The 27,658-nt window shown below is 35.2% G+C and overlaps 1 protein-coding gene across 1 annotated transcript in view; it reads right to left on the reverse strand.

Annotated features, from left to right (window-relative positions):
* EIF3H (eukaryotic translation initiation factor 3 subunit H) overlaps nucleotides 1-27,658 on the reverse strand; it is a 110,368-nt gene that overhangs the window by 60,327 nt on the left and 22,383 nt on the right. The window contains exon 2 of the mRNA XM_002819374.4: nucleotides 19,822-19,978. Within this exon, the coding sequence (XP_002819420.2) occupies nucleotides 19,822-19,978 (157 nt within the window). The remainder of the gene's footprint in view (nucleotides 1-19,821; nucleotides 19,979-27,658) is intronic.

Genomic DNA, 27,658 nt, shown 5'->3' on the forward strand with positions numbered 1-27,658 from the left:
TACAGAATAAAACCTAAACTTCTGTAAGGTCTGAAGAACACAGCCCCTTGGTTTTCATTCAGCAGGATTTATTCAGACAGATTAACCTTCTGAAAGTTCCTGAACAATGTCAAGCTCATTCCCACCTCAGGGCCTTTAGCACTTGGTTTTCCTCGTTTGTCTCTCTTCACACAGCTAGTTACTTCTTATCTTTCAAGTGTCAGCTGAGCATATCTCCATTCCAGGGACTCTGCATATAACCACTGTTTTTCATGTTTCAATACAGCATTCAATAAATTACGTGAGATATTTAACACTTTATTTATTTATTTATTTATTTATTTATTTATTTATTTATTTATTTAGAGACTGGGTCTCACTCTGTCACCCAGGCTGGAGTGCAGTGGCACCATTTCGGCTCACTGCAACCTCCACTTCCCGGTTTCAAGAGATTCTTGTGCCTCAGCCTCACGAGTAGCTGAGACTACAGGCGAATGCCACCACACCTGGCTAATTTTTGTATTTTTAAAAGACAGAGTTTCACCAGGGGTTTTGCCATGTTGGTCAGGCTAGTCTTGAACTCCTGGCCTCATGTTATCTGCCCGCCTCAGCCTCCCGAAGTGCTGGGAATACAGGCATGAGCCACAGCACCCGGCCAACACTTTATTATAAAACAAGCTGTGTCAGATGATTTTGCACAACTGTAGGCTAATGTAAGTGTTCTGAATACATTTAAAGTGGGACAGGCAAAGCTATGACGTTTGGTAGGTTAGGTGTATTAAATGCTGGGTTTATCGGGACGTGACCCCATCATAAGTTGAGGAGGACCTGTATTTTATTTGGTTAACTAATGTCTCTCTCCTCTACGTTTTCATCATGTTATTCCAGAGACAAGGCAGAATTATCCATGGAATCCTATCCTATAAATGGAATATTGTGTTGAAAAAGTATCTTATTTCTCTTTTAGTAATCTTAGTTCTGTCTTTTGGAGCTTGATAGTAAAGATTAATACTCTCTCCAGAAAACAGGCCTAAAAAATATCAGTCTGCATACGTATTACACTGACTTACCACTCCACATAATGAACGTACTTTTTAAATGGTCCAAAAAGATATCCATAATTTCTGAATTGAAAAACCTTAAATATTTCATATTTTAGTGAAGTTGATATTGTTACAAGTACAGGAATTCCCCTGCTGGTTATCAGCAGCTTACATTTACTAAATTCATCTGCTCTGTAATACATACTATCATCACAGAACAGGTGCTTTTTACAAAGTATTCAAGATAGAAGGGAAGGCAAACAGGAATTTAATTCTGTATGTGTGAGGTATTAAAGTTATTTGATAATATTCAGTCAAATATCTCATATGTGAGATATTAAAGTTATTTGATAATATTCAGTCAAGCCCCTAAAACATGAGTGTACTCTTATACTCAATCTTTTGTCATTTCTTCTACCTCTCTCTAGTTTTCATCTTTTCATTCTCATTGCTACTGTTCACATTTCAGTAAAGCCCTCATTATCTGTTTTCCCCACCTTCAGCCACAAAATATTGGTTTTATATCAACACACCTCTGCCAGAAAACCCAGAATGATTCACAACTACTTCAAACCTAAGCTTCATTTTCAAGAGTTCAAAGTTTTCCATAATCTGAGCCTATTATTATTCAGACCATTCCCCGAACTAAGTCTCTGATCTAACTAATCTCATTTTTCTATGCTCATAATACATGCTTGTTTCTAATTCTATGCCTTTGTCTCTTATATAAGTTCGTGTTTCTTGATTCAGTCAGTCACGAATTTCTAAAACTTTGAGTACAGTCCTACTCTCAAAAAAATAATATTACAAACTCTTGGTAAGCAGTATTTGCATTATTCAAATCTTTTCCTTTTTAAAATACTTTTCTCCTTTGTTTTATCAGGAAAAACAAAAAGGCTGTTGATTGTCACTTCCAAAAAGACAATAACATTCTTAGGTGTCTTTAAGTTACACCGGAATTTGGAAACTTCAAGCCAAATTACAACAGTATAACAGAGTACTCAAAAATCAAAACACATGAATAAAAGTACAAAGCAACTTACTTGTAAATTTTCAAAATGTCACCTCATTATTATTATTATTATTATTATTATTATTATTATTATTATTACTATGCTAAGGACAACAGTATCTTAAAATTATAAACCTTCATAGTCTTCCCTTTACTAATCAAAATGAGTATTTTTCCAAGACAAAACAGTCACTTAAATACATAACAAAGATAACAATAAATACCTGTAAAAGACTATTTCCACAGTATAGAAAATTAGTAAAAGTGCTGATATTGATGACTATAAATTTCATTCAACTATATTAGGCTAATTAAAATTTAAAGATTTCAAGTTCAAAGGCCAAATGAGATAATTTATCAAGCAAATTAAATTCTGTGATTAGTATAATTCATTCACTATGGGTAAAGTAGTTAAAAATCTTTCCTAATTCTCAAAGATGTTCATCAAAACCACTTAATACCAGCTGAAGGGAAACTGAGAGCAGTGCTTTATTCTTAAAACATGAAATATATATTTTAAATGCACACATTTATATCAAACAGTAACTAATTGAATTATACCAAACATCCTTATGGTACTCACTACCATATGATAATTATGATCCAAGCAAAAAACTAAAGAAAAGCAAGGTCAGATGAACTTAATATTCAACTGCTGTACTTTTAAGCTTTCCATTTTTTTATGTTGAACAGGTTTTCTAGTTCTAAGGTTTGCCTAGCTGTTGAACTTGTACCTCCTTACAATTTTGGTTTAGCCAGAGCCTTTCTTTAAAAAAAAAAAAAAAAAAAAAAAAAAAAAATTTTTTTGCAATAAAAGAAATTACGGTCTAAATCGCAAAGATGACAAGAAACCTTAGCAATTTAAATAGACGAGCCTTGAAATAATACTGTGATCAAAGTATCAAGCAGCCTAATATAACCCAGCTGGCTCAGGCTTATCATATATGGTACTCATTACCACAATTGCACTATCTAATCTACTTCCTGGTGTCAACAACAACTTTCTGTTATTAATTCCTCCCAGTTATGGATCTGCTTAAATTATTGCACTTTCTGATATGACAACCCTTTGTCCACAAAATTTTTTTAAAAAAGAGCAGGTCTTATTTTAAATGTTTTAGAAAGGGAACCACGGTTAGTAAAACCACAGAAACCATGGTGGCTTTGTATTATTAGCCATCTATATAAGGGTATGTTAATTTCTATGGAGGTAACAGATGACTCATGGTTAACACAATTTTGTAAGGGATCACGTTTTATCAAAAAGGTAACCATATGCACGTATGCAAAAAGAACTATTCTATAAATTTTTGAAATTCAAGTAAGAGGATGTATCCACTGACAAAGGTATACAGGTTAGATTCTGCTAGCCAGTCCTCTTATCCTATCCATACACAACTTCATCACTCACGTAGATCCTTGTTGGGTTACAACTTATAAGATTTTGAAGCTATAGCTCTTACTGTCTTTAAGTAGTTAAATGTTTCTTAGGAACTTGCTTTTACACATAATTTGTTTCCCAAAAGACTCCATTTAGGCAAAGTAAAAATGCTAGGATTATTAAATCTACCTCAACATTGTGTCAAACACTGAAGCAGCAAAAAATTAAATCAAAAAATACAAAGAGATAAATAAGAAAAGGGTAGTGTGATCATGATTACTGTCACTGGATTTACTGGTCTGTCTCAGCCATAAGTACCAGGACATTGAAAAGATGAATTGTGAGAGTTGTTCACGGTGCACACCTTCATTTTTTACAAAGAGCTAGTTGGACTGGTTACAAAGGAGTCACTAACTGCTCAGTGTTTCATGAGTGGCACCCAGCGTTCACACAGATTCCTTACAGCTAACTGATCCATTTCCTTTCCATGCTCTCTTCTCTTTCATTCTGCTTGCCCAGATGGCAGTCACAGCAGATTGGAAGCATTGCACAACATACTACTTAACCATACTGTGTACTCAGTAAAGAAGGAAATTCACGTGACAGGCTTTATCAGTATTGTCTGTTTAAGTCATTTGCAAAGCAATGTATTCTAGAAAGTCTTCCTGTGTCATCAGTCAGGCACTGATTTCCTAAGTCAAATTAAACCATCTATTCAAACTATTATTTGTAATTGCATTCAGTGATATTTAATAAGAACACATTTTTCTTCCCCTACCCTACCCAGTTTGATCTGTACTTTCAGTTAGTTTCTCCATTCCATGTGGCAAAATAGTAGAGGCTGTGCTGACTTTCAGCAGTGAAATGGGTTTAGTGTCTGTATATACTCAACCACCGCTAATTTTGTTGACCTTCATATTTACTTAATATAATACCTAGTGTACACCCACAAACTTAACTTTCTAAAAATCTGGTGTTAAATTTAATATCATTTGATTTCAGTTATGCTGATAGTAAATGATAACGCCAAGAAGCAGCCTTTTAAGTAAACACAATATGTCTACAAGTCACAACTGCAGGCAACTGCATCACTCACTGTGCTTCTGAAAACATACTGGAATTACTGCCACCTCCCTAAATTGTGATGGATTATATATTAGATGAGCATACTGGGGTTTCTGGCTCTGCATTTGCCATTAATTTTAAACTTGGGCATCTCTGGGACTCAGTTTCCCATCTGCTAAAATAATTAGAAAAGTTCCTCCTGTGATTCTCTTTGTAAACATGAAAAGTAAGGCTGTAGAGACTCAAGACTCCAATTAGCAGTAAAGCCAGAACTTCATCAGTAGCCATAACTCAGTGTAGATTTCCTGTTATGCCTATCTGAAAGTTTGCCATATATAAGAAATAAATATATCTGCTATACATACATTTTAGAAATATATTCTATTTTAGAAATTTTCTCAACTAAGAACTATAATGGTATATGTGTATACACATTGCTTCCATAATTGGATACTAACATCTTTTCAGGTTGCCCAGAAGATGAGGAGACAATTTAGACAGAAATGTAAATCTGGATTCTGAAAAAAACATCAGAGTGTCACTGTTGGTCGTATCAAGTATCTCCGAAAGGGGCAGGGAGGCAAACCAGATATGGCTTACAATGATCTTAATACTGCATATAACGTCTATACCACCCTATTCCCCATTTTATCAACAGAGAAAATAGCTCATACCCATCAAGGTATTTTATCATCATCCTTTATACAACCCCTCATCCTCTTCTAGTACTGAATCTTTTTAATGTTTTATTTTATCTTTTTTCATGGGGTTGGTGATGCTGGTAGTTGGAGGAAGAAGAGAAATTAAAATATTAAGAAGAACTGAGTACATTTAAAAAACTGAGTACATTTAAAGTATTGGGAGTTGCTACGAAATGAAAATGAATCAAAAATGAAAATAAAATACTTCTAATATGACAAAGAAAAAAAGATGGTCAACTTACAAATTTTCAAGAACAAAAGTATCTTATGAAACAAATACATTCAGAATGACTTTGAATTACAAACTTGGAGACACACAGTTACGTAAATATGTGTTTATAACCCCAAGACATTCTCCAGGTAAACAAAAATATATTCCAGACACGTTTACCTGCATATTAACACAACATTCACCTTCCAATAGTCTGATTCACTAACATAATGCACTAAAACAAGTCCTCCTCATGCTTCTCATGTTAAAGTCAAATACACTGCTTAAAACCACTAAGTTCTATAAATAACAAACATTTCAAAAAATATCTGTAGCAGAAATGTAGGTAAGCAAAGGCCAAAGTGCCCAGCACACAGTTTCCACTCAAATATTGATTTGATGAATAAACAACAAAAGAAGAAAGAAAGAAAAGCAAAAAGGAGACACTAAAGTGAGAGCAGATGAGCCTGGAATCTACAGTGACTTGAGAACAACTGGAATTTGTAGGACTGCTGCTGCTGCCACCGCCGCTGCTGCTGCTGTCATTGCTGTCTGCTGAGGATAACAGCATGCCACAAGTCTAGGGAGCCCCATGGAGGGCTCTGCTGCCAAACTCCTTCTACCACAGATGCTGGTTGTGAGGTTAGTAGCCTACCACCAAAATTTGTCTCCACAAGGTAGTCACCCATCCAATTCTATAAACCAGAAAAAAGATGAGTACATCTCTGCAAAGACCACTAGAATAATTGTATGGCCCTCTCATCGGTCACAGGAAAGAAGGGCTGTCTGTCTATCAAAAGACAATGTCTGTAGGTTAGATGTTAGAGGGCAAAAAAAACGGTAAATATGTATATGAGGGTAAGGAAAGAGGGAGATATGGGGTTTCATTATAAACCTACACCATTACATTATTACTTAAAGTCAAAATAAATACTGCCTTTGTTTTCAACTATATCAGAAAGAATCTAAAATGTACTGAGTAAAAATTACTGGTAGAAAAAAGCATTAAATAATACTCATGGTGGAGAAGTGTTAACGGTATGAAAACACAATTCTGAAACTGCTAATAGGTAAGCCACGAAGAATAATCTCAAACAGATAAAAGAACAATCTCAAAACAGATAAAAGTTCCACAAACTATCAAAATTTCACCTGAAGAGAGACGAATATAAAGCAAACAGAACACTTTACTGGCATAACTAAGACAGCACTCTTTTAGGATGAAGGGGAGTTTGGAAAACTCAGTATTAGCACCAAAACACCAAATGTAATTATAATTAATTATCGATCTGTAAAACATACTTTAGGTAATATATTTAATTGGGGGAATGAAACTGAGTACCACTTCTCCTAGGCAAGATAGGAAGCAAGTCTGAACTTGAAAAAAAGAAATAGCAAGGATCTTTGGTTACATACTGTAATAGTGACTTTTTGACATTTTAATTAGTACTAAAACAATTCATTTTAATGGCTATTACCTTAAAGTTTGGTAATAAATTCAAATATCTTTACCTAAAGTTGTTGTGGGTCAAAAGTAAGACAGTTTTTATTTAATTAAAATTTAAACCACTGGGAACAGTAATTTAAGGATTACATTTTTAGACTTGGGAAACTTAGGAATTTTAAATACTATTTAAGCACTGGATCCACCTGTAATTTTCAAATCTTACAGTATTACTTTAAGTCTGCACAAAATTTGAACAGGTTTTACTTGGCTTCTTTCCAAACCATAGCACTTATGCTTTGGGGACTAAGGGAGAGTATAGTGTAAAGCGCTTTAATTTCTTTAAGCAGAAAAATCTTTTACCTTGACCACATTTTCAAAAGTATATCCTTCCATGCATAAGAGTTTCTCAACTCATTTTTTAAAAAGAAAAGAAAAAGAACTAAATTGTAAAACATGAAGTAAATGCAAAAATATTTTTCAAGCTTTCAAAATGAAGCTAGACTTTGTTCCTACTATTGTATTTAAAATCTTGAGACACTCAAACTGAAAGAACCAAAAAGCCATGAAAATAGGAGAACTGATGCTTCCTATTCAGATTTTGCTTCTCGTATATTCTAATCACCTCAATAAAGTAAATTTAGGTTTTTAAGTTAAAGTTTTATGTCACAAACCAGGCTTTTCTGAGTGATACAAAAAAATGTAAGTGAGCAATAATCTAAAGTTCATTGCCCTGATTATTTAGCAGTAAATCACTAAATGTGAACAGTTTAACATTTTCAAAATACTACGTGAGTAACAAAAAGATGAGTACCAAGGGGAATTATATCATAATTCAGTGTACAGATTCTCTCTAGTTACCTGCATACATAATGCTTCTAAAATCAAGTATCTATTAAGTATTTTACTGAATATTTTAAATAGAACCAACTGCAATATGGGCCCCGAGGTTCTATAAACATGACACTAACATCATTATCAGGAGAACTTTCATGTACAAAAACAAACGTCAAAAACAACTTCTCTACCTGGATACTAAAGCAACAGCAATATCTGAAAGGCATTTTCAAGGAATCTGAACAATAAAGATGTCAAATAAAAAAATATATACATATTAGTTTGTTCTTGATTTCTAGAGGTGTGTGTGCCACTTATGAGGACCCAGATATACAAATAATCAGAACACATTCAAAAGACACAACTTTCTTGTTTAACAGTTTCTTTAAATTGCAACTGACATCTATCTATAGACTCAAACTTCACCTCTCCTGTGAAGTCATCCCCCGAAAGGAATTAGTGGCTGATAGCTGAGTGTTCGCATCATTTTTTCCTTCCGTAGTCTACACTTACATCAATTCTGTTTTACAATTTTTTTATGTACACACTGGTCTCTCCCACTTAAAATCTTTTGAGGCAGTAACCAGTATTTGGTGTCTTTGTATCTTTTTCACTTCCCACTCAAGTAATTTGCTGGCTAAATGCTGAAGTGAATTACGGTGGACTAATTTTTTTTCCTGGATATTTGAAACAATTTATCATACCTCCACACTTGACCACAACGATATGAGGTCACTAAGTAAACATGCTATTTTTCTGCAGTAAATTTCAAAACATAGCCCAAAACTGTCTACATATTATTTCTAACATTTCTACCAAAAATATATCATTTTTAAAAATGCAACAAAAGAAAGAGAAGTTTTCAAAAAATCTGTCAAACAGACCACAATGATCCCTGACTATTCATACAGATAGGGGGTAAGACAAAATAATAAGTAAACACATGTCTACTCACAAAATGTCCCCATCTGTCTAAAAAACATTAAAAGCTTTCTCCGTCCAAATTCAACTCTTCTCTGAGCTCAAAAGCAATACAAAGGCAAAATAGTAACCACAGACTAGGTTTCCAGCAGTTTTACCCTGGGTGTGGGCTGCAGGAAAGCTAAGAAGAGAAGGAAGGTGAGATTTGAGGAACCAAGTAACTAAGCAGAGATTTTCTCCAATGTAAAATATGACTAACTTGCACACAGAGCACTGCAAATAACATCATCATACAAACTTATTCTCCCCAACCTCAGTCATACAAAAATAACCCTATGCTGGGAAAAATTACTCTAAATACATCAATATTTTAATTACAGTTTTGTCAATTCATATTTTAGCCTCTGAAAGGATTGATTCTACAACTCTGCTTTTCTTTTCAAAACTTAAACGAAATATGTTAACAGTCGACACTAGTATTTCTTACTCTAACACCAAACTTGATTAATACAAAAACAAATAATTTTCAAGTAACAATTTTCTCCTACTGAAAATGAAAAAAACACATAAAAGCTATGTTTTATTTATCACTACAATGTGTATTATCACTTTAATAATTATACATGGTGCACACATGAATACTGTCTGAGTAAAAAGATATTATTTTATTCCCCTAACTGAATTTTAGGAGTACAATGCAGTCTTCATGCTTCGTTTTGAAATCAACCTATTTTGAAGGCTAAGGATCATCCTTTGTGTGTAGTAAGCAAAATAAAAAATTGGCCACTCCAAATATGAAAATTATGGATTTGACTCTGATGCAAAATAAAGTAAGCTTCCTATATCACCTGAAATAGTAAATCAATTTAGTCTGCTGAAAAGCAAGGCAGTGAGTTACTGAATCTGTGTTTAATTCAGTGTACTTTATAACATATTTAAGGAATTCAGTTGTATAAAACAGTATCTGAATCTTATCAGATGAAAATATTTTTCCCTTTTAGCAAGCCTTGGGTTGCATGTTTGAGAAAACAAATTAGTCTCCAGTTCTGCTAAGCTTGATAATAGTGCCCCCTAATGGGAATTTTAGTATGAGTTTTTCTACTCTTTTTTTTTGTTTGAAAAAGCATATATTCTCTAATATGATCAAATCACTTCACTTTCAACTAGAAGGTAAATTCTGTAATATAAAAGTTTATGAAGACTGAATTCACTCAAAGGAGAGTTACCACATGTGCAAAAACAAACTGTGAATTAAGAGAGAGACAATTATAGAAAACTTATAATAACAGTTTTCTAGGTTTTGAATCATCCAGTAGCATAATCTAACACAGCACAATACAAAACATTAATCTCGTAAGGAAATTATCATTCTCATTGTTTCTAGTACTCAAGTGAGCAATTAAAAAGATACCAGAGTCAGAAAAAATTGGTTCAGAAGTTATTCTATGCTGCACAGTTCCAAAGTATAAAGCTGAGATTTCCACCCAGGTTTTCTGGCCTCATACCATTATCTTTCCACAATGCCTAGTCACACGTCAGCAACCATGAATTACAACTTAATATGTGTTTTCTTTTTAAATGAAAAAGGCACTAAAACTAAAGCAAAAACTACCTATTCTGATACTTCCTAGGTGTACCAGTGAAACAAACATCCTATAGTATCAGTATTTTCGTTTCAGTGCTCAAAATACATTCTGAGCTCAGTCAAGATTAAAGGTAACATCAAGAACAAATATCGCACAAAAAATTATCAATTTATGATGAAAGAGAGGATTTACTGCCTTATTCTTTAACTTTACAGAAGAGGGAGAACAATAAGACATGAAGTTACATAAATCACAGGTGGTCAAAATTTCTTTAAGGGTCAGACAGTAAATATTTCAGGCTTAGGACCCATATGGTCTCAGCCACAACTACTCAACTGTGCCACTGTAGCGGGAATGAAGCCACTAAAAAATATGTGAATGGGCATCACCGTGTCCCTACAAAACTTTATTTACAAATCAGATCACTGTTTGTCAATCTCTGATTTAAACCATTTATTAACATTTCACTTTTGGACAACAGATTAAAAATCTCCTCTTTACATGAGGCACCAAAACAAACAAACACTTGAAATATATACTCATTAAAATTATGAAATATTTGGTATATTACCTCCCCGAGGTGGATGGCACAAAAAAAGATCTTTCTCTGAATAACTGCTAGTTTTAGAGACCACAAAACAATAGAAAAGCAGTAAGAAATGCAATGGGTCTTTACCATGATTTTAAAAAATCAACATACAGGACTATTCTAATATATATCCATATAACAGAAAATTATAGTTTTTATCTAAATTTAATAAAAATCTACTGGTGACTACATTTTAATGCCCATTAATATAGAGTATATGGGTTAGCAAGGAGGTGAAAAACCTCAAGGAAAACTACAAAACACTGCTCAAAGAAATCACAGACTACACAAACAAATGGAAACACATCCCATGCTCATGTATGGGTAGAATCAATATTGTGAAAACGACCATACTGCCAAAAGCAATCTACAAATTCAATGCAATCCCCATCAAAATACCACCATCATTCTTCACAGAACTAGAAAAAACAATCCTAAAATTCATATGGAACCAAAAAAGAGCCTTCATAGCCAAAAGAAGACTAAAGCAAAAATAACAAACCTGGAGGAATTACATTACCCGACTTCAAACTAATAGTCACTAACAGTATGGTACTGGTATAAAAACATGCATATAGACCAATGGAACAGAATACAGAACCCAGAAATAATGCCAATTACTTAAGCATTAACTGACTTCGACAAAGCAAACAAAAACACAAAGTGGGGAAATGACACCCTATTCAACAAATGGTGCTGAGATAATTGGCAATCCACATGCAGAAGAATGAATCCTCATCTCTCACCTTATACAAAAATCAACTCAAGATGGATCAAAGACTTAAATCTAAAACCTTTCCTGAAAACATAAAAATTCTAGAAGCTAACATTGGAGAATCCCTTCAATATACTGGCTTAGGCAGATTTCACGACCAAGAACCCAAAAGCAAATGCAACAAAACCAAGATAAATTGACGGGACTTAATTAAACTAAAAAGCTTCTGCACAACAAAAGAAATAATCGGCAGAGTAAACAGACAACCCAGAGTGGGAGAAAATCTTCATAATCTATATAACCAACAAAGGACTAATATCCAGAATCTACAATGAACTCAAACAAGTCAGCAAGAAAAAAACAATTGCATCAAAAAGTGGGCTAAGGACATGAAAGAAGATATACAAATGGCCAACAAACATATGAAAAAATGCTCAACATCACTAATTATCAGGGAAATGCAAATCAAAACCACAATGCAATATCACCTTACTCCTAGCTAAAATGTCCATAATCAAAAAAAAAAAAAAATTATAGATGTTGGCCTGGATGAGGTGAAAAGAAAACACTTTTGGTGGGAATGTAAAGTAGCAGAATCACTATGGAAAACAGTGTGTGGCGACTCCTTAAAGAATTAAAAGTAGATCTACCATTTGATCCAGCAATTCCATTCCTGGGTATCTACCAAGAAGAAAAGAAGTCATTATACAAAAAAGATACTTGTACACGTATGTTTATAGCAGCACAATTTGCAATTGCAAAAATATGAAACCAGCCCAAATGCTCATCAGTCAATCAGTGGATAAAGAAAATGTGGTGCATATATATATTATGGAATATTATTCAGCCATAAAAAGTAACAAAATAATGGCATTTGCAGCAACCTGGATGGAATTAGAAATCATTATTCTAAGTGAAGTAACTCGGGAATGGAAAACCGAACATCATATGTTCTCATTCATAAGTGGGAGCGAAGCTATGAGGATGCAAAGGCATAAGAAGGATATAATGGGCTTTGAGGAATTAGGGAAAGGGTCAGGGGGTGGTTAAGGGTTGAAAGACTATACACTGCATACAGTGTACACTGCTCAGGTGATGGGTGAACTAAAATCTCAGAAATCACCACTAAAAAACTTATTCATGTAATCAAACACCACCTGTTCCCCAAAAACCTATTGAAATAAAATATATATATATATAAAAATTAATAATAAAACCTGCCTCCCCCAAAAAAGAAAAAAAATGTTAGGAGTTACATTGTATTGAAAATGCTAATTGTGATAAAAACACAAAAGAATAAAGAAAAATTACTATGGTGTGAAAGAAAATGAAGACAGAAATAATTATGTCCAATATCTGTATATCTAGAAATACGTGAATAGTACATTCAAGGCCAGGAGGAATGAGCCTTAGTTTAATAACTGACCATTGGATCATATCAGAATTCACTGTCTTTGTGAGGACAACGGATTCAGAAACAGCACTTGGCAAGTTTGTAATCTTCTCTCAAATCAGAGTTGGGCGAAATATCAACTGCATAATAATGGGCCCTTTAATTCTGAATAGAAGACAGAGTTACTAACTTTGCATTTTTTCAGAGCTACAGTTAGAATGGAAACTGTGGCTATCACCATCAAGCCTGTCATCTCACCAACTTCTTAGAGAAACTATGACAAGGCTCTGGAAGACAGAAAAAGTAAATGTTTATAGGGAATGAATAATCTGAGATGAAAAAGAAAGAGTGTAAAGGATAGAAGTAGGGAAACTTAAATGGAGAGAATGTAATATGGGAAAATGTTTGAATGGAAAGCATTTCATCCAGGGAAAAGGCCAGATAGAGGACAGCACACAAATAAAAAAGAGGGAATGTTATCATCACCAAGAACACAGCCATTCTAAAGGGTTGAGGAGTAAATGGTTGTCAGAAAATTTATGAATATTTTTTAAATTCTCATGAAAAATAAAATGGAGAGATCAATGCAAATATTTTTTAAAAAAGAATATATGGGTTAGGTGAAAGAACCTAAAATTTAAATCTATCACATGAGGTTATGAAAAACTAAAGAAGACTGTTGTCTTAGATTTTTCACATGTATAAGAAAAATGACAATTCCCATTAATTTCTAAAGGCAGACCAAGAAAAACTTATTTACTTGCTTTACACAAAAAGCAGATTTCAGATACGGAATAATGACCTACACTCAACATCCTTTAACCTCTGGCATACACTTCACTAAGAGTCTAAGAGTCTATTATAGTAGAAAAACCATGGTATTTGGAACCCAGTCAGCTACCAGTTTCAGTCCCTATATTACCAATTCTTAGTTAAATGATTTCTGATAAGTTATTTATGTCACTAAACATCAGTATCCTAATTCTGGAAAATGAGACTGAAAAGACCTTCAACTGTGCAGATTAACAACTAATCATAGGCAATTTACATACAATACACAGAATACAATGCCTATTTTTTATTACTTAATGCTAAACTTAAATCTCTATCTCAGGGCTGTTAAAATATTTTTTAACATTTACAATTGGTTGATTTAAATTTAAAATTTTTTTAATTGAAATTTTAAAAAACTTCAATTGTCATGTTTTTAAATTTAAATTTTTACATTGAAAAAATATTAAATGTTTTCATTTAAATGTTTAACACGCATGTTCATGCTCATTTTCTCTCTTGCCTGCCACCATCTAAGACATGCCTTTTGCCTTCTGCCATGACTGTGAGGCCTCCCCATCCACGTAGAACTGTGAGTCCATTAAATCTCTTTTTCTTTATAAATTGCCATGTCTTGGGTATGTCTTTTATCAGTGGCTTGAAAATGGACAAATACAGTATATTGGTACCAAGAGTTGGGTGCTGCTGTAAATACCCGAAAATGTGGAAGTGACTTTGGAACTGGATAACAGGCAGAGGCTGAAACAGTTGGGAGGGCTCAGAAGACAGAAAAACTGTAGGAAAGTTTGGAACTTCCCAGAGACTTGTTGAATGGTTTTGATCAAAATGCTGATAATGACATGGATAATGAAATCCAGGCTGAGGTGATCTCAGAGGAACTTGTTGGGAACTGTAATAAAAATGACTCTTGCTATGTTTTAGCAAAGAGACTGCTAAATGATTTGTGGAACTCTGAACTTGAGAGAGATGATTTAGGGTATCTGGTGGAAAAAATTTCTAAGCAGCACAGCATTCAAGAGGTGACATGGGTGCTGTTAAAATCATTCAGTTTTAAAAGGGAAACAGAACATAAAAGTTTGGAAAATTTGCAGCCTAACAATGCGATAGAAAAGAAAAGCCCACTTTCTGAGGAGAAATTCAAGCAGAAATTTGCATAATGAGGAGCCCAAATGTGAATCTCCAAGACAACGGGAAAAATGTCTCCAGGGCATGTCGGAGACCTTCACAGCAGCAGCTCCCATCACAGGCCTAGAGGCATAGGAGGAAAAAATGGTTTTGTGGGCCCTCCTGCTGTGTGTAGCCTAGGGACTTGGTGGCCTGCATCTTAGCCACTCTAGCCATGGCTAAAAGGAGCCAAGATACAGCTTGGGCTGTGGTTTCAGAAAGTGCAAGCCCTAAGCCTTGGCAGCTTCCACATGGTTTAGCCTGTGGGTGCCCAGAGGTCAAGAACTGAGGTTTGGGAACCTCTGCCTAAATTTCAGAGAATGTACAGAAATGCCTGCAAGTCCAGGCAGAAGTTTGCTGCAGGGGCAGTGCCCTCATGTAGAACCTCTGCTAGGGCAGTGCAAAAGGGAAATGTGGGGTTGAAGCCCCCACACAGAGTCCCCACTGGGGCACTGCCTAGTGAAGCTGTGAGAAGACGGCCACCATCCTCCAGACCCCAGAATGGCAGATCCACCAACAGCTTACACCATGCACCTGGAAAAGCCGCAGACACTCAATGCCAGCCCATGAAAGCAGCCAGGAGGGAGGCTGTACCCTGCAATGCCACAGGGGCAGAGCTGCCCAAAGCCACAGGGACAGAGCTGCCCACTTCCTACATTAGCTTGACCTGAATGTGAGACATGGAGTCAAAGGAAATCACTTTTGGAGCTTTAAGATTTGACTGCCCCACTGCATTTCAAGACTTGCCTGGGGCCTTCAGCCCCTTCATTTTGGCTCATTCTCCCATTTGAAATAGGTGAATTTATCCAATGCCTGTACCCCCATCATATCTAGGAAGTAACTAACTGGCTTCTGATTTTACAGGATCACAGGTAGAAGGAACTTGCCTTGTTTCAGATGAGACTTTGGACTGTAGACTTCTGAGTTAATACTGAACTGAGTTAAGACTTTGGGGCACAGCTGGGAAGGCATGATTGGTTTTGAAATGTGGGGACATGAGATTTGGGAAGAATCGGGGTGGAATGATATGGTTTGGCTGTGTTGCCACCCAAATCTCATCTTGAATTGTGGCTCCCATAATTCCCACATGTTGTGGGAGGGACTCAGTGGAAGATAACTGAATCATGGGAACGGTTGCCCCCATACTGTTCTTGTGGTAATGAATAAGCCTCACGAGATCTGATGATTTTATAAGGGGAAACCCCCTTTGCTTGGTTCTCATTTTCTTTCTTGCCTGCCACCAAGTAAGATGTGCCTTTCACCTTCCACCATGATTGTGAGGCCTTCCCAGCCATGTGGAACTGTGAATCCATTAAACCTCTTTTTCTTTGTAAGTTAGCCAGTGTGGGGTATGTCTTTATCAGCAGCATGAAAATGGACTAACACAAATAACATACACTTGTGTCCTTGCTAGCTAACTTAAGTAATTTTACCAATAAAGCTGAAGTCCTCTGTGTCCCCTCTATACCTCCCCTTCCAGAGGTAACTATTACCCTGAATTTGGTGTTTATTGTTCTCATGCATGTTTATACTCTTACTACATATGTATGTATCTTTTATCAGTATGTAGTATTATATTTTTTTAAATTTCACACAAATAGCAGCATGTAGTGCACATTCTGCAGCTTGCTTTTTCTCTAACCCAAGTGAAGAAGCAGAGAAAACTAGCAGGAAAACCAAAGAATTGAGGTTTTGTTTTTCTTATCAGTTAAAAGGTCCTAAATGATCATTTTTTTAAAAAAATTCTACTCTCGCAAAGTCTACCTATGTAAATCCAAACACACAGTTATTCTTCTGTTCTCAGTTTTCCAATCCGTAAAACTAGGATAATAATCTGTGCTTCTTATTCCATTTGAAACTTTTGAAATAAACATTCTTTTAAGACTTTGAAAATAAAGAGCTTGTAGAAATTTAAAAAATAAAGTACATGTTCGTGAAATAAAACATTTGTCAATTCAAGTATTTCAAGCTCATAAAAGAAGTTAGCATCCAATGATCTAAAATTAGTAATATATTTCGTTTCGTTCACCTACCATAATTGCAATGAATATTATTTCTTTATATTCTAAACCAAGAATATTATTTAAAAAATTAATTACCTGAGAAAACTGTGTGACAGTATTAACTATTCTGGAATAGATTCTACTCCCAACTGTGCCACCAACCCAGTAACCAAACAAAAAACTTAAACCTCTCAAGCTCCTCACTTGTAAACCAAAGAAACTGCATTAACAATCTCTTCTTTTCCAGACCTAAACTAGTGATTATTTAAATATAATTAAGTACCCCCAGACATGTGCATGTACAGAGAAATAGAGATATTCTAATACCGCCAGAAAGAACTGCAGAGAAATCTCAACCTTAATTCTGTGGGAGGTAATTCAAATTAAATAGGGAGAGCATAGCCAGTTTAAAAAAAAAAAAAGATGCACACTGCATAAAGGTTTAAAAAATCCAAGTATGCTAGTGTTCAGGTGCCTAGAACAAAAGTAGCCCTGGTTAGTTTCTAGAGGAATTACTTTAATGAAAATCTGCTTTGCAGACAAACTGCAAGGTATTTCACTTTAGCAAGCAATACTTTGTGTTTATTATATGCTCAAGGTACTATGAAGGTCTGAAGTCAAATGAAGCAAGTAACATTCTATCAATATGATCAGTTAAAAGTCATATCAAAAATGACAAAAAGGAAATTAAGAAAAATCCAATTTACAATAGCATCACAAAGAATAAAATACTTAGGAATACACTTAACCAAAGAGGCAAAACACTCATAAATTGAAATTACAAAACACTGTTAAAAGATGATGCATATAAATGGAAAGAAAAGCCATGTTCAGAGGTTAGAAGACTTCATCTTATTATGTTGTCAATATCACTCAAAGACAGATTCAATGCAATACCTATCAAAATCACAATGACATTTTTTGTAGAAATAGAAAAATCTATTCTAAAATTCATATGGAATCTCAAAGGACCCTGAATAGGCAAAACAATCTCAAATGAGATGAACAAAATTTCTGACTTCAAAACCTATTACAAAGCTGGAGTAATCCAAACAGTGTAGTTCTGACATTAAGACAGATATACAGACCAGTGGACTAAAACAAAGAGCCCAGAAATAAACCCTGGCATATATGGTGTCAACTGATCTTTAACAAGGGTGCCAAGATGATTCAATGGGAAAGGACAGTCTCTTCAACAGATGGTGCTAGGAAAACTGGATATCCACATGCCAAAGAATGAAGCTGGACCTTACCTTGCATACAGCACAAAGATTAATTCAAAATGGATTAAAGACCTAAACATAAAACCTGAAACTTCCTACCAAAAAACAGAGGAAAAAAGCTTCATGGCATTGGATTTGGCACTGATATCTTCAATACAATACGAAAAGCACAGGCAACCAAAGCAAAAACAGACAAATGGGAGTATATCAAATGTAAAAACTCCTGCCCAGGAAAAGAAACAACCTAGTAAAAAGGCAACCTACAAAATGGGAGAAAATACATATTGCAAACCACATATCTGATAAGAGGTTAATATCCATAACTCCTTCAACTCAACAGGAAAAAAAAAAGCCTCTAATTTTAAAATAAGCAAAGGACTTGAATAGACTTTTTTTCAAAGATATACAAATCACCAACAAGCATATGAAAAGATGCTCAACATCAGTAATCATCAGAAGTGCAAATCAAAACCACAATGAGATGATCACCTCACATCTGTTAAAATGGCCATTATCAAACACACAGAAAACAACAAGTGTTGACTAGGATATTAAGAAATTGGAACCCTTGTGCAAGGTTGGAAATGTAAAATGGTGCAGCTGCTATTAAAAAAAAGTACAGAAGTTCCTCAAAAAATTAAAAATAGAATTACCATGTAATACCATTTCTGGGTACATATCCAAAAGCAAATGGAAACAGGATTTTGAAGAGATATTTGCACGCCCATGTTCACTGCAGCATTATTCACAATAGCCAATAGGTGGGAGCAACCTAAACTTCCATCGACAGATGGCTGGATAAGGAAAATGTGGTATATACAGATGATGAATTACTATTCAGCCTTAAGAAAAAAGAAGAAAATCCTGTCATTGCTACAACACGGATGAACTTTTAGGACATTATGCTAAATAACATAAGCCACTCACAAAACAATAAATGCCACATGATTCCACTAACATGAGGTATCTGTAGTCAGACTCTTGGAAACACAAAGTAGAATGGTGGTTACGGGGATGAAAGAGGTGGAAAAAGGGATTGTTCAATGGATACAGAGTTTGAGTTTTGCAAGATGAAATAGTTCTAGAAACCTACTGCACAATATGCATACACTTAACACTACTGTAATGTATACTTAAAATTTTTATGTGCTTTTTACAATAAAACGTTACACAAAAAATGAAACCTGAGATTTCAAACAAGTGAGAAGTTATTTTCAACCTGATTTTTTAAAAATCTTTTAGATGCTGATTTTAGCCTTTGATGTGAGCTTTTAACTACTCTCAGCCTTTGCTAACAAAGCAATTACACCTATAGTACAAAAATAAAATATTTCTGAAATGCTTGAGGAGTATCTTCTTTCCGAAGCAGAAAATTGAACTCCATCTCTTTCTAAACACTGACTTAATCAAAAGAGGATGGAAGGGAATGGATACCAGACACATAAGGATGATCTTTGTCCCTCAAAACTTTATTTAGCAAGCTGATTTCATGTTGACAAAGTCAACATCAGCACAGTTCCTATCCAATCTATGACAAATCAGAATCACAAATTCCAAATAAGTAAAGGCCAAACTAATGATGTCTATGGTATAAACCCTCATTTCCCAGAATTTATATAATTTTCCCAAAGTATCAGACATCAAGTGAAGTAGGCTAGCCTGACAGACTCCCAATTCACACGTTATCAAAAGTTATGGCGAGACCTGTGTTAATATCCATTTGTATGCACTGCAAAGACACACTTGTGATGAACACCCTTACCTTCATCAAAGTCAGCATCATCCTCTGTGTGCTGAGGGAAAGGAAAGCAGTTGGTAATTTCAAGCCGATCTTCTACAACCAGACCCAAAAGCACTCCTTGAACAACTTCAGTTCCTTGTCCTTCTTCTTGATAATGTTTGATTATCTTTAATACCACCTAAAACATACACAAACAAAAGGGAGCTTAACAACCATCCTAGTTTATTATTTCCTTTATTTCTAAGAAAAAACAAAATAAACTGTACTAGGTTTGCAAAACCACAAATTAAATAAGAGGAATAAATAAATGTCTTACAAATCCTTTCCTTTGCCCTTACATAAATAATAAAGCTCACATAATCTAAACGCAGATCTGAAACTCCAGGAGTTTGACTACATGTCAAAAACGTCCATGTACAGCAGTTATGCTCTTAAATCAAAGCTCCCCCATGGTCTCGCATCCAGGAGTTCCTTCAGCCAAATCAAAGAATACCCCCTCAACCTGAGGCTATTACTGAGAAAGTGATCCTGTTAATAGACACATAAATGACAAAACTATCAATAAGACACAGAGATAAAGGTCTCAATTATCAGGACACCTGAAAGCAGAGCCTTCTGATAAATTCTCATTTTGCCTTTCTCAACAGATCATCTCCATAGTCAGAGGATGCAACAACGGGAACACGTACCTACACGTATCCAACAACAATCTGGTTGGTATAGTCTCCAGCATGATCTAGTTTTCCTCAACCAGAAGGATTCACTAACCAACCTCTAATGGAATAACCAGGTCTTACACTACTCTCTCCTTTAATATTCCCATAAAGATAAAAGAGGTAACACCATGCGCAGGTGGACAAGCAATTAAAGTCTGCAATAATAATAATCATTAATAATTCCTCCAACATGGGGTTAATATATGTAAAGTGCTTTTTATAGTGCCTGGCACATGTTAATAATAATAGCATTAATATTTAATATAAGCCCATGGCCTGAAGACCCAAAAGGCAACACATTCAAAATTGTAATGTAAAGTTCTCAGAGGGAAAATAATTCTAACAAGAAAATGACAATTTATTTGTACGTTATTAGTGTTTCATTTAAAACAAATATATTATTGTTAGAAACTAAGTAATGGGTAGGCCAGGCACACACAGGGTGAGCAGCTACTTCTGTGTGCAGCCTGAGACCACAGGTCAGCTCAGCCACACGGATGGTGAAGAAACAGCCTAAGAGAGAATCAATGCGGTTGTCAGCTAAACCTGCTCCCGCCAAAGTGGAAACGAAGCTAAAAAAAGGCAGCAGGAAAGGATAAATCTTCAGACAAAAAAGTGCAAACAAAGGGAAAAGGGGAGCAAAGGGAAAACAGGCCAAAGTGGCTAACCAGGAAACTAAAGAAATTTACCTGCACAAAACGAAGAAAATAAAACTGAGAAGAGTCCAGCCTCTGATGACGCCAGAGATAAAGACGCCAAGTTTGACTGATATCATAACACACTGTATCTTATCAGTGGTTCCTATTTCCCTTCTTGTACAACCCAGAGGAATACTGTTATCAACTATTTTGTAAACACAAGTTTGTGTGAGATACTGAATTATGGGAGGGTTTGACTGTCGTGAGTGTCAGCTTAACATTCCATAGTTGGGGGTTAGTTTTTATATCCTGTAATACAAAGCATACTAAATGGCAATATGGAGTTGCAGTCCTGCATTTAATGTCTTGAACATTTTAAATTACTTTCATTCCCACATTACTTTTTAGTAGAATTGTTTCCTAAAGAAAAACACTCTTTGATCATGGCTCTCCCTGTCATAATTCTGTGTACTGTAACATCTTTGGTCGTGGTAGTCCTGCTTTTCTAATTAACTTTGTTAATGTGCTGTGGATGATTGAAAATTTGAGTATGTAGTCTATATAGTATTATATTGTGAACTGGTGGGATCTATGTAACAGCTTACTAACATGTGAAGATACTGGTACTTGATAGCCTCTTATGGAAAATTTGCTTCTCAATTTTAAGCTGGAAAGTCACTGAAATAACTTTTTAAAAATTACAACACACGGCTTTTTAGATTTTCAGTATATATGTTAAGAATTGTGTACAAACTGAAATGTCTGTGTACTGATCCTCAACACAACCAATAAACCAATTATGAAAGAAAAAAAGAAACTAATTAATGACCAGTTAATAACAGCACATTACATTTACTAAACATTATATGACAGGCAATAATCTAATTATTTCACATGTATTACCCTATCATGTAATTCTCACAACCACCTTAGGAGAAAGGTACTGTTATACTCATTTTATAGATAAGAAAACTGAGGCAGAGAGAAATTAAGTAAACGGCTAAAGGTCACACATCTAGGAAGTAGTAGAGCCAAGATTTAAACCTAGTTTAAACCTAGTTTTTTTTTAAGTTTAAAAGTAGGTTTTTAAACCTAGGAGATGATTTTCATATTAGTAACTAAATTGATAGTTAAAATAACCAGTTAGTAGTAGAAAACAGACATGCAGTAAAAACTGTGTTATGAATAGACCCAAAAAGACTACACCAGTAAGATACAGAACTCCAAAGCAGAGCAAGCAGTCAGCAGGGAAGAGAGCTCAAAATGGAGTAACATCAACTAATAAGATTGGCAGACCTTCAATACTACGAAATGAAAGTGCACAACCTACACATTCCTGTATGAAAGACCTCTCTACTTCTTGAAAGGCACAAAAATGGACTTGATGAGTCATACAAGTATGGGTATGAGTTCCAGCTCCAGCATTTACTAGCTGTGACCTTGAGAAAGCTATTTAATCTTCTTAAGCCTTAGATTCTAATTTGCAAAATAGCACTATTTCATAGCATTACTGACACTACTAAAAATGGCACAGTATAGAGTTCTCTGCACAGAGTCTGCCACATAGTAAGTGCTCAATAAATGACCAATACTGTTGATTTTTGTCAATAAAATAACTATTTAATGCTTATTCAACATACCTCTCTGCCAAGAAAAATTATTTCTACACTTAAAAAATAGAACAAACACAGGTGATTAAAGCGAGATAAACTAAACTGATAAAGAGTTATTACAAACACATCTACCAATTCATCTAGGTTACCTAGATTCCTTTATACTTACCCCTACCTAATGAGATTGCTAAACCACTACTGAAATCAAAGTAAACAAGAGATACTAGAAGATATACGAGCTTAACATAGTTCTTCAGAGAAATTCTAGAAGTGATTCCTAAACAGCTGATTCCTACATATGCAAAAGGGAATACTGGTGACTAGGACCAGCACAGTTTCATAAAGAAGCCAGGTGAAAATAACCTCATTTCCAGTTATGAAGAAAATAGCAATAAAAAAATTATTAATATATTTTAAAACAAGTTATTACAGTTCAAACTATATTGAAAACTGTCTTAACTCTAACAAAAGTGAATTCTAAAGGCATCAGTAAGGATAATGTAACCAAACAGCACACCAGTCTTGACATGCTTGCCAAACAGCCAATGCAATTTTATGTAGTATCAATAGAATACACTGCTCCAAGTAAAAGAAATAATTATCTCACTCTTTCGACATCACTGAACTGTTATCCTCAGTTCTTTACAATGACCCAAGAGAAAATTTACCAGTAACAGTACCCAACTAAGAAATGAGAAAAGCACAAAAAACAATCAGTATGAGTAAGAATCCACAGAAAAGGGTAATTACAAGAGAGAAAGCTTAAAATCCTGTGATGAGAACCAGTAAAATTAATGCAAATCTCTCTCTAGGCAAGGGACACTCAAAAAAAGCATTTTCCAAATACTGAAGAGTTCTTTGGCTGCTAGAGGATTAGTCTTACTTTGAAGGCAAAACCTAAGGACCACAGGTGATAGTTTCTGGAAAGAAGATTTCAACTCTAAGGATAAATTCTCTCTAGTACTGAAGGCTGTCCAAAAAAGAAAGCATTCAGGAAAGACTCGATCACTAAAATAATTTCCAACTTTAATATTTATGATCTTGTCATTTTAATATAATCTGATAAAGTACTCAGAAAAAAAATCACTATTATCAAAACTAAGCTAGCTCATTTTTCATTGTGACATTTTATGATCGTCCTACTTCCTACATACACACTAAAACCTCAACTCTTTAGTTCAAGAAGTAATGTCATGGAAATGCCTTAGAGTAGGATTCATTTGGAGCAGGGGTTCCCAACCCCAAGGCCACGGACAGGTACTACTCGGGAACTGCTCTGCGGCCTGATAGCAACCTGGCTGCACAGCGGGAGGTAAACTGCCTAAGCTCCGTCTCCTGTCAGGTACCAGTGGCACTGATTCTCATAGAAGCACAAACCTTTACTGTGAACTGCACATGCGAGGGACCTAGGTTGCATGCTCCTTTGGAGAACCTAATGCCTGACAATCTGAGGTGGAACAGTGTCATCCAGAAACCATCCTCTCATATCCCCACAACCCCCGACATGGAAAAACTCTCTTTCACGAAACCAGTCCCTGGTGCCATAAAGATTGCAGACACTGATTTAGATGTTAAAAGGAAAGGAAATTCCTGATTAAATACAACTAAATGACATACATACTTCTGCTATTCTACATAGATAACCAAGAATTTGCCATGTATATATATTTCAAAGTTTCATAGATTTGAAGTATCTTTTAATAGAGACAGAATCCATGTTGTGCTCATCGTTTCCCCTTGTAAATGTTCCCATAAAAATGAAAGGATGATTTACTCACCACATCTTCAACACCTAACACAGATACTGGCACATAAAAGATACTCAAAATATATTCTGCTGAAAGAATGAATGGCAAACACTTATCACTTATGATATGTCAAGCACTCCACTGTCTTACGTGCAAGGACTCATTTAATCCTTACAACCACCCTATGAAGTCAGTTATATTATTTTCCCATTTTACATAAGGAAACAGAGATAAGCTGACAGGGAATTCACCCAGGGAAGTGAGATCTGACTTCTGAGTCCAAAGCACTTCTAATTACTTTACAATAAATGAGTGATACCAAACTGAGTGCACCAAATATGTTGATAACAGCAAGGCTGAAAAAGACACATGGAAAGCTTAACCATTCTTCAAAACAAAACACTCTCCTGTTATATTTTGTTTATATGTATCACAAATGACCCCACATTTGTGATACATATACACTCAGGAGCCCTATTTACTCACTCTCAGCTGAGCAAAATCAAGTAAAGAGCTTTTTTTAGATAAATGAAGAGGGGTCCTCATTCTGGATACACATTAGAGCCATCTGCGGAGCTTTAAAGTATACTAATGCGTGAGCACACTCCTGAAATTCAGCTAACTGATATGGGCTGGGTTCCTATACCGGGTTTGGTAGGCGGTGTCTGTTTTTGGGTTCTCCAACTTACTCTAACATCCTATATAGTTCTAACTTCTAATGAAGTTGTACGGCCTAGCTTTCCTCTGTTTTTGTTTTGTTGTAACTCCTCAGGTGACTACAATACACTGTTGGTCAATCCCCAATTTCCTCTGTTTTAAGACTTCGTGGGTTGCTGAAAAGTGAAGGCACTGAGAAATACAGACCCAAAAGTGAACATGTTGTTTATAAAAGCATAAATATCACCCTAATAAGAGGAATTCAAGCCCTAGTTGGAACAATCTCTACAGCATATAAATAAGAGGGAAGGTAACACCAGCAACCCATCTTGAAACATTCTTGTTTTCTGCAGCACAGTAAGACTTACACCTTAGCATCTGACCCCGTATATAAGACTGTTAAGAACCGATGCTGACTAGATTTGTTTATCCTATAAATTAGTGGGTAAATGAGGATTCTTCTATGAATTATGCCTCAAGGGACAGAAGCAAACTTGCTAGTAGAAACCTAACTTATCAAATTCTTCTACACCTTCTGAAACTTTGTCATGTTCTGGGTTTAAATGCTTAACCTACTCTATGTGCCCTAAACAGCAAGTATTATTCTCTGATTAGGTCAGTTGTCTCTCAAACCGTTTCCCAGATTTCTGAAGTTTACAGTCTCAAGTTGGGCAGATCTTCAAGGAATCCCAACCTGCAAGATAGTAAACAGGTGTCCTGTCTGCTGAAATTACCCTGAAGGGAACAGTTTTCTACTATTCTTCATTATTCAGTGCAAACTATTTGAAAAAGCAAAGCAGACTATATGCCATCTCTAATGAACACAATGCTACTTTTTAAAGTGTCTGGCTTTAAAAAAAAAAAAATGAAAACATATCTTTGCCCAAAAATCTAAAAGCAAGAAAGGATTTAAAGGATTTAACTTCTATTACAAGTATTCTCTGTATTATAGGGTAAAATATAAATACCAATCTAAAATAGCCAAATAAATAACATTATAAGTCAATAATCTAAAATTTAGAAGAGTTAAGAATGGCAGGTAAAATATTTCATCCTTCCTAAAGGGAAAGATTTAACAGAATCTCTAAGACCTCCCTATCAAAATCATATCAAAGACTCAGTTCCATGACAGGGAACAGTTCAAATTTGACCAAAATAAATATTAAAGTTTTTGATGAACTAGAATAATTTCCCATCAAACATAATGTCTGCATAGACCAGTAACTACAGAAAGATTTGAAATCTTTCTGCATAGAATCACTAGGCTTCTGTTATTTTGACTTCTTTCATTCCCTCGTTCATTCATTCATTCATTCACTTAGATATTTACTGAGTGACTTTTCAGATCAGTCACCTCTGCCAGGCCCTGGGAATATGAAACTAAATCAAACACATAGGTCTTACTTTCATGGGGCTCTTATTTTTAGAATAGCAAGTCTCAAACACAGTTTCTCTTTATTCTCACACAACACTGCTGACACCAGATGTGTGGATTCTTTCTATACCATGTAATTCTTCAATTTGCCAAACACCAGCTGGGTATCTTACAATTTAATTCAATTTTTGACACTATCTTCCTGGAGTCAGTGTCAGATTCCAAAAGTTAAGGACACAGTCCTACAAGACTGCCCTCACTTCAGATGACAATCCCAAATCCAGGCCTCCAGTACTTCTGACCAACCAGCTATAAATCAGGAGTTCCCACAAAACCCTCCTCAGATTCAATAATTTGCTAGAATGACTCACAGAATTCAAACACTTTACTTACATTTATCACTTTATTATAAAGGATATGACAAAGGACACAAATGAAAAGCCAGATGAAGAGCTGCACAGGACAAAGTATTGGAGGTTAGGGGGCAGAGCTTCTCTGGGCCTCCACCCTCCCAGATTCTCCAAGTGTTTGGAAATCCAAAAGATCATCAAATCTTGTACAAGAGTTTTTACAGAGCTTAATGGAGCTTAATCTCCAGCCCACCTACCCTCCTTCCCAGAGGTCAGTGGGGCTGAAGGTTCCAACCCTCTAATCACTTGCTCTTTTGGGTGACCAGCTCCATCCTGAGGGGCCTGACCCAAATCACCTCATTAGCATTAACTCAGGTGTGATCAAAGAAAAAGCATTATGAATAAAAGACAGTCCTATCACTCAGGAAATCCTAAAGGTTTGGGGAACAGTGTGACAGAAACCAAGAACAAAGACTAAAGATATTTCATGTATTTCAAGGCCCTTTAAAATTAAAAAAAAAAAAAAACCTCTTAAAAAATTTTTAAAATCCCTAAAATTTTCATGGACCCCCAAAAATCTTATATATTGATATCTGCATATCAGAAATTCAAACCAAGAAATGTCTGAAATATTTATTTCTCTTAAAAATAACCTCTATTGGAAGCTTTGAAAAAAATTAAAAATAAATGCATTACATGCTAATATAAACTACGTTTTAATGAAAAATATTTTATAAAACAAGGTAATTTTATCAGGATAT

This window comes from Pongo abelii, chromosome 7 (assembly GCF_028885655.2).
Source record: "Pongo abelii isolate AG06213 chromosome 7, NHGRI_mPonAbe1-v2.0_pri, whole genome shotgun sequence".
Taxonomy (NCBI): Eukaryota; Metazoa; Chordata; class Mammalia; order Primates; family Hominidae; genus Pongo; species Pongo abelii.